General features: G+C 38.7%; 1 protein-coding gene across 5 annotated transcripts in view; it reads left to right on the top strand.

Moving 5' to 3' along the window:
- dazap1 (DAZ associated protein 1) overlaps positions 1 to 11,885 on the top strand; it is a 39,574-nt gene extending 27,689 nt beyond the window's left edge. For 4 of the 5 annotated variants that reach the window (XM_041792356.1, XM_041792357.1, XM_041792352.1 and 1 more), the window contains 5 exons: positions 2,775 to 2,922; positions 3,124 to 3,156; positions 4,070 to 4,219; positions 5,572 to 5,736; positions 11,013 to 11,885. In XM_041792356.1, the coding sequence (XP_041648290.1) occupies positions 2,775 to 2,922; positions 3,124 to 3,156; positions 4,070 to 4,219; positions 5,572 to 5,736; positions 11,013 to 11,185 (669 nt within the window). In that variant the 3' untranslated portion in view covers positions 11,186 to 11,885. The other variant, XM_041792355.1, reaches the window with a different exon arrangement.
- The last annotated feature ends 528 nt before the right edge of the window (positions 11,886 to 12,413 follow it).

The following is a 12,413-nucleotide window of genomic DNA, read 5'->3' as shown; positions in this document are numbered from 1 at the left end:
AAGGATGACCATTTAAAATGATTTGGCCACTAAATAATTTACTAATCAGTCTGTCATTATTGTAAATTGCTCTGAACACATGTCAGCCTTAGTCTTTAGTCTCTGCTCCTTCATATGCTGTTATAATACAGTTGCCATTGTCGCCCAAGGCTTTGTTTAAACTGACCACTCCTTTAGGATGTTCTGCGTGCATAGATGGTAAATATTTAAGTTACATGGTTTGATCTGTTGTTTGAATCCAAAAGATAAAAGCAATATAAAGACTTAAAGCTCTAAAGAATTTGACTGAACATGTATCACCTAAAGGATTGGTCCAATCCGTTCTGTTTCTTTTGTTTTCTGATATTTTGTTGGCAGGTCACTTACATGTCAACATGTTTTTGTTTTTTATTTTTGAAAACTCAAAGAAAAAGCTCAAGTCAGTGACCTCAGTTGAAGAATCTCCATACTGTGTCTGTCAGTTTTCTAAACAACAAACAGCACTTCTCTGAGAAATGCTGCTCAGGATGAGACTTGAGTCTCACAATAATATTTGCATGTCACTTGGTAGTGTTTGTTTTTACTCAGTGGGTGTACCAGATGGCTGGGGTTTATTGTGCAAAGACACTTCAGATAGTGTCAGGTAAGCTGTCCATCCGGGAGAAAACAATAAATTCACTATAGTGTTATATTTAAACACACTTTCTTACCCTCTGGCATGCAATTGATTGTTCTGTTGCATGTGGCAGACTCCAACCACCTGGCACATTAAGCTGACTAAAACAAGCCATTAAAGCATCCGTGATACATGAAAGCATTACTTGACAAATATCTGGCTGGGATTGGTCCTGACACTTGGGTTTTAAAGGCACTTTTAAAGCTCTCATTCATTAACAAACCCCCTTTTCCCCAGCAGACACTTTGTAATTAGCAGCTTTTTAAATCCCTGAACCAAAGGAGAGACGGTCTCCTTTCTGGCCTCTATGAAGATAGAAATGATTTGTGGGTGAAAGAAAATGATCAAAGTCAAACACTGCTTCTTAATATCCATCTGGTTGTATCATATCAGATCACGTGCCTTTTTTTCTGTGCTTGAGATTTACATTATATATTGCAATATGTAGAAGCCTTTCTGGAATACTTGTCAATTAAAGGACCCGTTTTGGGTCTGTATTTGATAGAAAGACAGGAAATATGGATTGTGGGGGATTATGTGAACCAGTTGGTGTCAGGATTGGGCATCAATCCTGCAACCAGTGTGACAAAGACTGTAGCCTTTTTTCATGAGGCACCTTCTTTACCAAATGAGCTAAACCAACGCCCCAAGTCTTGCTGTTTTACTTTTTACATTTTTTATCCAACAGTGCTGGCTGTATTTTATAATATCTATCGATTATACTGATTGAACACAAGACCCTGTAATGAATGTCACTCTTATCCTCTTAATCTGATTTCTTGGTAAATAAAAAAGCCCAACCTGTGTACTTGCCAGTTCAAGCTGCCCCCCTCCCAGACTTTGGCCTGGTTTCCAGCAGGAATGAAGGCTCGACTTAATCCATTGTTCTTGACTTGACATTACCTTATGCCGGGACTTGAGGGATGCTGGGAGATATGCGTTACAAAATTAGAAATTGGAGCACATCAAACTGTGCAACAAATCCCAGTTCTGCTGTTGGGGACCGTACAGGAGTCATGGTATCCATCACTCGTCGCTGTGATGCCCACGGGAGAAAGTGCTCAGGTAGCTGCCGGCGGCGGCGGGGCCACTGCCGGAAACATGTGCATGTAATTAGGTCGACAGAGAAGGAAGAGGGGAGGCAGGGGAAGGTGGCAACACCTTAAAGCGCGAAGGAATTTGCGATTCGTTTTCCTTCTGCAAGGTGACCCCAATAACTCAACCCCTCAGTCTATTTCTGGTCGGCTCCCCCTTAGTCTCAGCCGGTTTCTGTGCTCTGGGTAACTGCTGCTGGCTTTGCCTAGTTACAAGAAGTTTTGTTATTAGGGTGATGAACTGGCATTTGACCTGAAGTGTTAAACTGTCCCAGCTAAAGATGTGAAGGCTAATTTAATTAACAGAAAAGTAATTCCTGAGCAAAGATGGACTTGATATAACTATTGGCAAAAGTAACTTGAAGTCACTGTCCTTCAAAGCCTTTCAGGTTGTGGGTTGCAGTGATTTCTAATTGTGGGATTAAAGAGTTTTGAGCCCTTTTACTCATCTGGAAGTTTTTACTACTTTTGACACAGTATGAAGATTCAACAAAAGAAGACTTTATTTTATTTTACTATCTGCATGCTTATCGTTTATATTCTGTTAGAGCTGAGATACAAACTTCTCTCTACATTCATTTTCCCCCTAAAACTTATTTCAAATAAAATAAAATGAGATTCTTTATAAGCGTTAGCTGGAGAAAGGTAAGTCCTGACCTTCCATTAGATGACTTTACTGTAATTAGGGCAATTTATTCAAGAAATGATATAACACTATGTTTCTCAGGTACATCATAAAAAACTTGTCTGATATTATGTAATTCAAAGAAAGCTCATTGACTTTGTAGTTGGTCTAATTTGACAATTAGTACCTGACACACATAGTTGTACAGCTACAAAGTAATAATAACAATACCTTAAAAAACAGCCCCTTGTTATTCTGATAAAACTAAAGTGAAAGAGTTCAAACTGGCCCATAATGTTGAGGACAAAATGATCAGTTTTAGGACAGCTCTGTCTAGGTGAGGGACTTCATGGACCATATACTGGTGTTGCCAATCGTGTCCTCCTTGTCCTTTGTCCAGGTGGAAGTGAAGAAGGCCGAGCCTCGTGACAGCAAAGCTCCTGGCCAGCTCGGCCCCGGCCAGTGGGCACCCAGGGGCATCTTGAGTGCAGCTAATGGTTGGACAGCACAGCCTGCCCAGGGCTGGCAACAGCCGTACGGGCCACAGGGTGAGTGGGAACGAGTCCCAGAGCAGAGCAAGAGAGGCACACTGTTCAGAGGAAAAACATGGTAGTGACTGTTTAAATGTGTTAAACCTGCTGCTTTAACATTTACCTCCAGCATGTGGGTCTGTTTGAATGTCAAACAGGATTCTGTTAACATTTTTTAGTCAACTGTTTTGTCCTCAGTCTCTTTTTCTCTTTCTGAAGGAGTGTGGGTGTCAACAACCGGCCAACCCATAGGTAGGTGTTTCATCTCCTCTTTAAAACATGTAGAAAATATCATTTCTCTCTTTCATGTGAATTATTTGGGTTGCTTTTCTGCAAGTTACATCACTGAATTGATCGGTTGCAGATAGATTTTGTGTCTTTTGCTGTGTAATCATGTGCTAATCTTGAAGTGCTTGTGTCACAGAAATGGGCTTGCACTGTGTGTGTTCAATAGGCTGATGACAGTTAGCAGCACGTGTTATCACTGATTCATAATGGCTGAGGCTGCTGATAATTTGCTGCTTGGGACAGATGGCAGCCTTGAATAGATTCCAGTCTCCTCCTGCTATTGGTCAGGCTCGGTTTCATATCAGCACCTCCGGGTCAACCTGCAACGCTCACTGCAGTGTCGACCCTTCAGCTTCATTCAGCTTCACTTTGTGCTCTGTAAAGCCTTTTATTTATAAAGATCATCTTTTAAAGGTTATGCAGAAAGAGAATGTCCTAACATTTTTTTTATTTTCTTTCAAGCTCTAGATGGGTCTGTTGCCTCTTGTCAGGGAAAAAAATAGAGACTTCAGCTGATCTGTCTAAGGTCAAGAAATGTACAAAGGAAATTGTATGGTGGCTGTAACTTGGCTTTTAGCTCTTTAATTAGAATGACATGGCATGGCATTAATGAATCCGACTCAATGTAAAACATAAATTCATTACTCATCTGTTTACATCATCTCTGCCAGAGTCAGGTCTAAGAGATTTTCTTTGGGAAATGTGGTTGTTCAGTGATGAAGCAACTCATCATCCTGCATTTCTTTAGAAATCACCAAAACTCCAAGCTCCAAAATATGTAGTGAACATATTTAAATAATGTGCATTTTAATTAAAGACTGACATATAAATGATGTACAAACGTTTCTACATAAATCTGTGTTTTGCGTTTGAGCAGGTGGGTATGGACCGCCATTGTCAGCAGGTCGAGGAACCCCCACACAACCTCCATCACCTTTCAACGCATTCCTGGTCACAACCCCGGCGGGCAGTTTTGCTGCACCTCAGGGCTACCCTCAGCAGGGCTACAGCACAGCACCTCAGTTTGGTCAGTAATGCTGATGCCTTTACTTCTTTCACTTTGTAGGGATGTCAAAACTAGACCCAGGTACTGACAGGTTACCTCTTAATGTGAAGTAACACTGTGGTTATGTTGGGATCAAGGGTCTCTGTGGTTGTCAATTGATTATTGACAAAGGTCACAAATAGTCAACAGTGTTGAAATGCCATACAGCTCCCGAACATCATTTTCTCAAGTTTCCCTCCTTAAGGATTGAAAGTCTGACTTAAGATGAAGTGGTCTGAGATCCTCTGGGCAGTAAATGAGTTCTGGCTGAAACGGCCATAAAAATTGTGTTTAGTAAACATATGTCAGGGTTGTTGCTGTAGTCAGGGAGGAACCTCCACCTTATCAGAGATGGACAGCATGACTGCAGATACTCTGTAGTTCATTAGAGGAGTGGTCATCATTTTACCCTGTTGCAGTTATTCTGCTGTATTTTTTTTTAATTTCCAGCCTTACAATATGCAAACAACAAGTAATGTGCAACAATGAAAAATAACAAAGAAAGAAGACAACAGAAACAAGCCTGATAGTACAAAGAGATTTAAAAGAAGTTTTTCAAAGGTGTTTTCATAGTAATAACGTCAAAGGGTTTTAGGTGGTACCACCTGAATGATACCTAAAAGTTTGGAGTAGCAGGTAGGGTCTCTGTGGATTTAGATTAAGTTTTAGATTATTGAGCATAATAGTGGACATTCTCCGATACCCAGTATGCCGATATGTACAAATTCATTTTTGACAATACTGGTATCGATACGATTTTTAAATGTTGTTCAGACCTAAGATCTGGTTCCTCGAAACACACCATTTAAAGATAAAAAATGAACCATTTAACAAATTTCAGTCCTTAAAACACACTTTAAAGATGATTAATTGAAAAAGACTTGGGCCTATCAGTCCAGCCTAAAACTCTGTTGACTTATTTTTTGTACAACCAATATTTACAGCTGATAGAAGCAGATTTTTATAACCCAAATATCAGTTGCAAATATTGACAGAAACTTCATATCTGATATCATACCGATAATATCCTGCATCCCTAATTTAGATTAAAATGACATTGTTCTAAGAGGGAACCCAAGACCCTTTTCAAATTTTCCCTTTGTGTTAGATTTGTGGAGATGCAGTCTGGTAGCAGCTATTTTAAAAAGCGTAGATGTTAAACTTTTGCCGTTTAAAATGAGAAGAGACGTTAAAGATTGCTAATGAAGAAATTTTGTTTTAGATTCTAGTGCATAATAAGGCTCTTCGCTGCATAATGTCCAATCTGTGATAGCAACACTTGAAAAATGTCTTAATTTTAAAGTCATAGACTTTATCTTGTTACCCTCCAACAGGTTACAGTTTTGGCACACCCCAAGCAGACCAGTATGCGCCACAGGTTCCTCCTCCACCCACCACTCCGGGAACTGCACCTCTGGGCTTTGCCCCCGCCACTACACCAACTCAGGACTTGAGCAAAGCTCCCACTGGGCAGCCTGACTTCCCTTATAGCCAGTATGGTAAGAAAAGCATTGTGCATCAAGCAGTTTGCTGCCCTTTTCTCTCCCATTTAATTTTTGTTCACCCCTCGGTCCTGCCCATCTCCCCGGATATTTTATGGATGCAAACACAGCTCATTAAAGTGCACATCTACAGCCCTTCCACAAGCAGGAGCTTGGTACCATTAAGCTTGAACAGCTACACATGCATACATGCTTCTTGCAAACATGAACCCCTCTGGCCCTGAAGATGCTGCTCAAGTATCACCATATCCTGGAGTCTTCAGCAGTCATTTCTATCTGTTCCAGCTGGGCTGTGGATTGGTAAAAAGATTGGTAGGTTTGAATTAGATCATCCTGCCTTGCAATGTTTTTTCTTTTTGTTTTGCATTTTTAAAGGAAGTGCAACCCTCTCCTGACTGACTGTACTAGATATTACACTTGGTTCAAATACTCCTGCTTTTTAATTGCTCCCTCTTACACCACCTCCTCCTCTTCCTCCCAGTCGATGACTTTGCTGGCTTCTTTTCCTGGTCTTGGCACGATCGCCATAGAAGAGCACCAGCATGATGATAGAAATCTTATTTCTGGAATTAGGCATGTCCACCTGCCAAGTTACCTAATAAAATTGCTCAATATGTCCCATCAATTTATTGCTACAGGGCTTTGCATGCTTGTCTACTAAATATAAACTTGCTCTGTGGATATGTGCAGGTATTACTGTTGTTAAAGGCCTGGGCTTTTTTGACCTATGTGTATGTAGGTTTTACTTTCTGGTGGATACTTTTGTGGTCTTTGAGCTTGATTAAGTTTATCAATGACTTTTGAAAGTATTCAGCCAGGGTATTTATTCCTTCTGAATCTGGACTAGCTGGTTTATTCTTGGCTAGATTTCATTCCGCATATAGGGCTTCAAAATAAGATAATTCATCCAACACTCTTGTGTTAATTACAAAAATGATGTGCTTTATTAATATCTGTGATTTAAAACATTCATGGAGTAGATTCTCCAAGGAAATACTGTAAACACATGCTGGTTTTAGAGTTTCAGATCATGCTGAGAACAGAAATTGAGGCTGGAGCTTTTCAGCTCCAAACTAAAATGCAGCCTGAGATCGTGTAAAAAACTTACCAGCCTCCAAGGAAAAGGAACAAGCTTGGTCTTCATTCAGCTTTCACTCATCCAGTCACACACACAAGCACACAGTCAGATAAGAGTCAGATGCTCATTCAGAAGCTGTATTCAGTTTTTTTGCTGGCTGGTATTTTTCCTCTGACTTGGCTTACAGCTGCTTCACACTGCTGGATCCACATTGAAAGCAACCATGTGATCGCTGTCAGTCATGACAGGCGCCCATCTTGTTCAGTGTTTCCTGCTTGTGCTTATCTTCCATCCAGCTTTTTTCATTTAGTTCACTGCCTGTTCAGGCACTGAGTCAAGTAACCAAAGTCTTTAGAAACAACAGTCTCAGAGTTTTTGTGAAATGAGCAGGAGTTTCTTTTTTATGTGAAATAGATGACCAAATTACATGACTAAAATTTCTGTGAGGAAAAAAACAGTGAATTTAGGTGAATGCTTGAGGTTGGACAACAGAAACAAGTTTGGATTGTTTAGAGTTAATGATTAAAGTAACATGGCTTCAGTAAAGAGCAAACAAAGCACAGACACCAACCAACTTTCTAAAGCAAACCTTAAACTAAAAAGAGTGTAGTATACTTAAACACATACAAATTTATTAACAGGTTACATATCACAAAATTTATTGATCTTAAAAATGTATATATGTATATAGATCAGTTCATTTAATTGCGGAAAACTAGACATTGTCTTGCATTAACTGTTTATGACAGTTTTCAAGATGTGAGTGAATTTTGTCACCTTTAATGTGTTAAAATGTCCTTGTTTGACTTGATAATGCAGAGCTCTCCCAAAAACAGTTTTCTTTTTCTCAAAAGTGTTTATGATGGTCATTGCGTACATCAGGAGCACACAAACTAGTAGTGTAATTTTAAACCAAGAAAAAGCAAGTTTTAATTTTATGTTGAGTATTATATCATTAAAAATGAACAGAGACTATAAGTGACATTACAATGTAGAAATATTTACCATCAACCTAGAGAATGCATTAAACATTGGATGAGAAGTATATAAATTATGTCTGGATCATCCAGGCCCAAAACAGCTACTATGGTTTATATCATAAAATGTTTTAGAACAATAAAGTCTATGTCATGCTAAATACAGTTTCATGTTATCGTCTAAATGTCTATGAAATTGCACTTAGACATGCTGGAATCAGCCAACTGTGGATTTATCTGGTAATTGCATTCACTTATAAAGAGGACATTTTTACCAAAAACACATTTTTGAAAACCGTTGAAAAATAAAATAATCAGAAATCATACTGAGATTAATTAAAAGTTTATTAAAAATGACTAGATTGATCACACACACAGATTTTTAAATGACATTTTCTACAACCAAAGTTTTTTTAGTCTCATTTTGGATTTTTCTACTTTCTGAACCTAGGAGTGGTTGACTTCCTGTTTGGATACAGACCTGATTTTGACATAAACTTAACCATGGAAAAGGAACTTGTTATAGATCATAAAGGAAATACAAGGTGCAGATGATTTTTGACTTGTCCACTGAGCTTTCTATGAGTTTTTAGAGTGAAATGGGACATTAAGGTGCAGCGGTAGACTTATTTTAAATCTCTGCTGCAGGGGAGAAATTACATGGCTTACCTGAAGTTTGCTAAAAGGCCCAATAAAGCATGAGATTACTTGCGATTAAAAATAATTAGTGCACTAATTGTGGACTTTAAACAATGTGATTAATCTTGACAGCCCTGATAACTTCAAAAGATTTTCATATCCTTTAATCTTATTTTTTTTTTACATCTATACAAGTTGTAATTTATGGACAACAATATAATCTACTGGACTTTTAGTTCCCTTTTTTTGTCACTTCAACCTTTTATTTGTCTATCAGAAAAATATATTGTTCGATATTTGCACTAAGAATATCATGCACATTTCACAAACCTTCATGAGACCAGGCTGGCATGGTTAAAAGTCAGGCGTACTAGCAGGTAGCTTACACACTCTCACTTCATATTGTATTGAGCAGCGATGCCTCTTCAAGCGTAGTGCAGACGCAGTGTATGAGTATAAATGTGCAGCTCTGTTAGCTCAGTATGGGGGGAACTTTGTAACGTAGTCGGCCAGCAGTATCTGGGTTCAGTCAACCTGGTCTCCTCATCTCCCTGATAGGCTTGGGTAACTACCCTCAGGACCCCTCTGCCTACGGACCAACGCGTCCTTCTCACAGTTATGGTCAGGATGAGCAGGGAGGATATAGTGCAGGTAGGTGCCAGCATCGTCTTCTCCAAACACAAAAGTAGCATTTGTTCGGTACTGTAGTGTTTATAGAGCTGCAACCTGGTTCTTTTCCTCTTTTTGTTTGCTCTGTCTTTCATATTTTGCATGTACATTTTGCATGTACATACAAATTACTGCGTGTGCTCTTGCATAGTAAAACACAGCCATTGACTGTCTTACAGCTGAGTGGATTTGAAAGAAATTTACATTGAAATTTGGCACCCAGAGCTCTAAGCATGCCAACCACTCTTAGCGGCTGTAGCTTTACTATACTAAGACTAACCATGTCCTCCTTTTTTGTCCTCTCTCTCTCTCTGTCTGCATTGCTTTGCTGATGATAAAAGGATGATCTAATTGTCAGAAAATTTGTTCATGGTTCAGTTGTCTCTATGCATCAGCAGTCCATTCACCCGTTGTTTTTCCCCACTTACTGTCTCCACATTATAGCCAAAAGGGGTGAGAGAGAGGAAAGAAGATTTGAAGGAAGACACGATGCCAGAAAATTTGCAGTATCTCTCTGATTGTTCTGTCTGGAGGTCCTGTTGGGACCACTCCCTGTTCTTAAGATTTCTTCTTTTTGTCCTGTCAGTAGAGCACTTTAAGAACCCCCAAAGAAATGTGTCGTCTTTTTGAACTTTGCTCCCTTTTTTCTCTCTGTCTTTCTATCTTTATTCTGTCCATACCAGTTCGTTATAATGCTCCCTATTCAGAGTTTTGTGTAGACTTTTTGAAAATCAGTCTAACTGGATGTAACCAGGGCAGGAAAAGTACCAAACACCAATCTATCCAAGTCAATCAATCAATCAGTTCAAATGACCCTTTTTCTTGGACAGTGGCTGGTGACTTTGGGGCCACACCAGCCATTTTTCAGGCAGATTAGTTTCCTTCCCTGGGGGTCACTTTGGTTCCCTTGTCTGTTTACGGGGAGATGGTGCCATCCAGTGTCTGACAAGAGTAGTGCGTGACGCACAGATTACCAAGAGAATCTAGAGATCGTTTTCCTCAATGATGCCTGCTTCAACTGGTTCTTAAAATGACCATACATGTTATTTATGTCTCCCAGCACTTTAACTTCTAAACACTTTGTAAAATAAATTTGAAGATTAAAGGGCTCATTGAAGGAATAGCACTAAAAAGGAAAAATCCACCATTAAACCTTAAAATCACGCTTTAAAAGCCTTCTAAAAATAGTTCACATTTGAATTGTCAGCCCACTTAGTTTTTCTTAACCATACTTCATCTATTTAAACTATAGTTGTCAAGATACAAGATTTTTTTAACTTCTTGTGTTCTGTTCTGTAGTTCTAGCAAAAATCACACGATACCGATATTGGGTAATTTCTTACTTTTAACAAATCAGTCAAATTAGTGCGCATAGCCTAAATTATACAAATATGCCAGTGCGTTCTCTCTTTTTCTTTTAAAAAGAGAATTCACATTAATGATGCTTTATTTTTTGTCTATTTATTTATTCATTTAAAGCTTCAGCTCAATTTGTCACAGAAAAAGAGATTGTATCATTGTTAAACAATTGTATCGAGCACTGAAAATGTATGTATAATACTTTTACAAAAGGGCTCAGGGTCCTATATAGACAGAAACTATACAAGGAAATCAGTCTTTTCAAAAGCCATATTATCAGTGGAAAATAAGTTTGTATGTTTTATATACTATTTTCAAATGACCGATTAAACCTTCCAGTACTCAGGAGCAGAATCTGTGAGAGATTAATGGCGACTAAAAATTGAGATAAACTGTGTAAAGGTTGTTTGGTGGATTTTTCCTAACATGAAAAAAGTATCAGTCTTAAAGCTTATTTTTCTAAACGGTAAGGCTTCTCCCTCCCCTCATGATGACTCTAATATTGAATCCTTTTTTCTGTCCTGCTCTCCCTTCTCTGTTGTCCCACTCAGGGTACGGGCAGGACCTGACAGCCTTCGGCCACAGCTTCGCGGACCCAAGCCAGCCCACGGCCTCGTATGGGGCCCCGACAGCACAGCCCGCCGCCGCCCCACAGCCTGCTGCCAGTGCATTCGGCAGAGGGCAGAACCACAATGTAACGGGCTTTCACCCGTATCGACGCTGACTGCCACCTCTGGGCAGGGCTGCTATGTAAAGTTCTAAAAGTTTAAAAAGGAAAAAAAAGAAGTCAGGGAAAAATGTGTGTTCTAGCTAAAAGCAAAACTGGAGTTCTGGATTGTTCTTGGGGAATGTTGAATGCAGTTTGTGAACCAGAAATGTTTGTGAAAGCAGGGAATCCAGGAAGTTCAAAGGGGTGAAAAGAAACCCAGTGTTTTTTTTGCATAACTTAAGGAACATTCAGCAGAAAGAAGCTTTTATCCCCCACCCCCCCACCCCATGTTTTATAGTAGAACTAAACTACTTTGCAATAATTTTGATTGTCTGGTCAAACACTAGCACAGAGACTATATGTAAAGAGACTTGCATATAAATATGTATATTTATGGTGGACACAAATGAAAACAGGGTCTCAAGTTTCCTCAGCTTTAAATTCTAGGAAAAATGTTTTTATTTTTCATTTGGTGAATTTTGTTTACTTTCTGAGCCTTTAAAGTTTGTTTAAAATGGAGATTATGAATATATATATTATACACAAACTGTGCAATTTTTTAAAAAGAGAATTTTGTACTATAAATGTACACTTTGCTTGTTTTTTTATTTAAAGATGTAGACTTCCCTCAGGTGGCTCTTTTGGGTGCATTTTTTTGCACTTGCGCAAAAAGTTAAAAAAAAAAAACGGACAAATTATTACAAAAATAAATGTTTTAAGGATACACTGCTTGTCCCAGCTTTTTTTGTTTGTGGAGGGGTTTGTATTTTGTTTAAACACCTTATCCCTAGTATGAATATTTTCTGTCTGTCCCATTTATATCATTTATACTGAAGTCTAGATATGTGACTGGGCCTGAAGAAGCTTTGGGTATACATCATGCAGAGCTAGATTTGACATTTGAAAGGAAGAAATACACAGAGGAATTTTAATGATGAAATTTCACAATGCATATCCATAAAGCAGAGGAAGTAACCAGCACTGTTTTAGGTTACATTTTTAGGCTTTCACGTTTGAAGAACAAGCAGAAAACGTGTTTAAAATATTTAGGTGTCGAAAAAAATTAAACTGTTTTGATTTTGAAGGGCTCTTTTCCCACAATATAACAGAAATGTAACTTAAAGCTAAACACACAAACTGTCGCAAAATTAAATCTGCAAATAAAAACAAAAGCATGCCGAGCTTGGCGGATCATTTCCTGTTCAAAGGTTGAACGTCTTGGCACGTTCCGAACGTTAGAATT

The sequence above is a fragment of the Cheilinus undulatus genome, linkage group 7, assembly GCF_018320785.1.
Source record: "Cheilinus undulatus linkage group 7, ASM1832078v1, whole genome shotgun sequence".
NCBI classification, from domain to species: Eukaryota; Metazoa; Chordata; class Actinopteri; order Labriformes; family Labridae; genus Cheilinus; species Cheilinus undulatus.
This window is presented reverse-complemented; position numbering and strand designations above follow the sequence as displayed.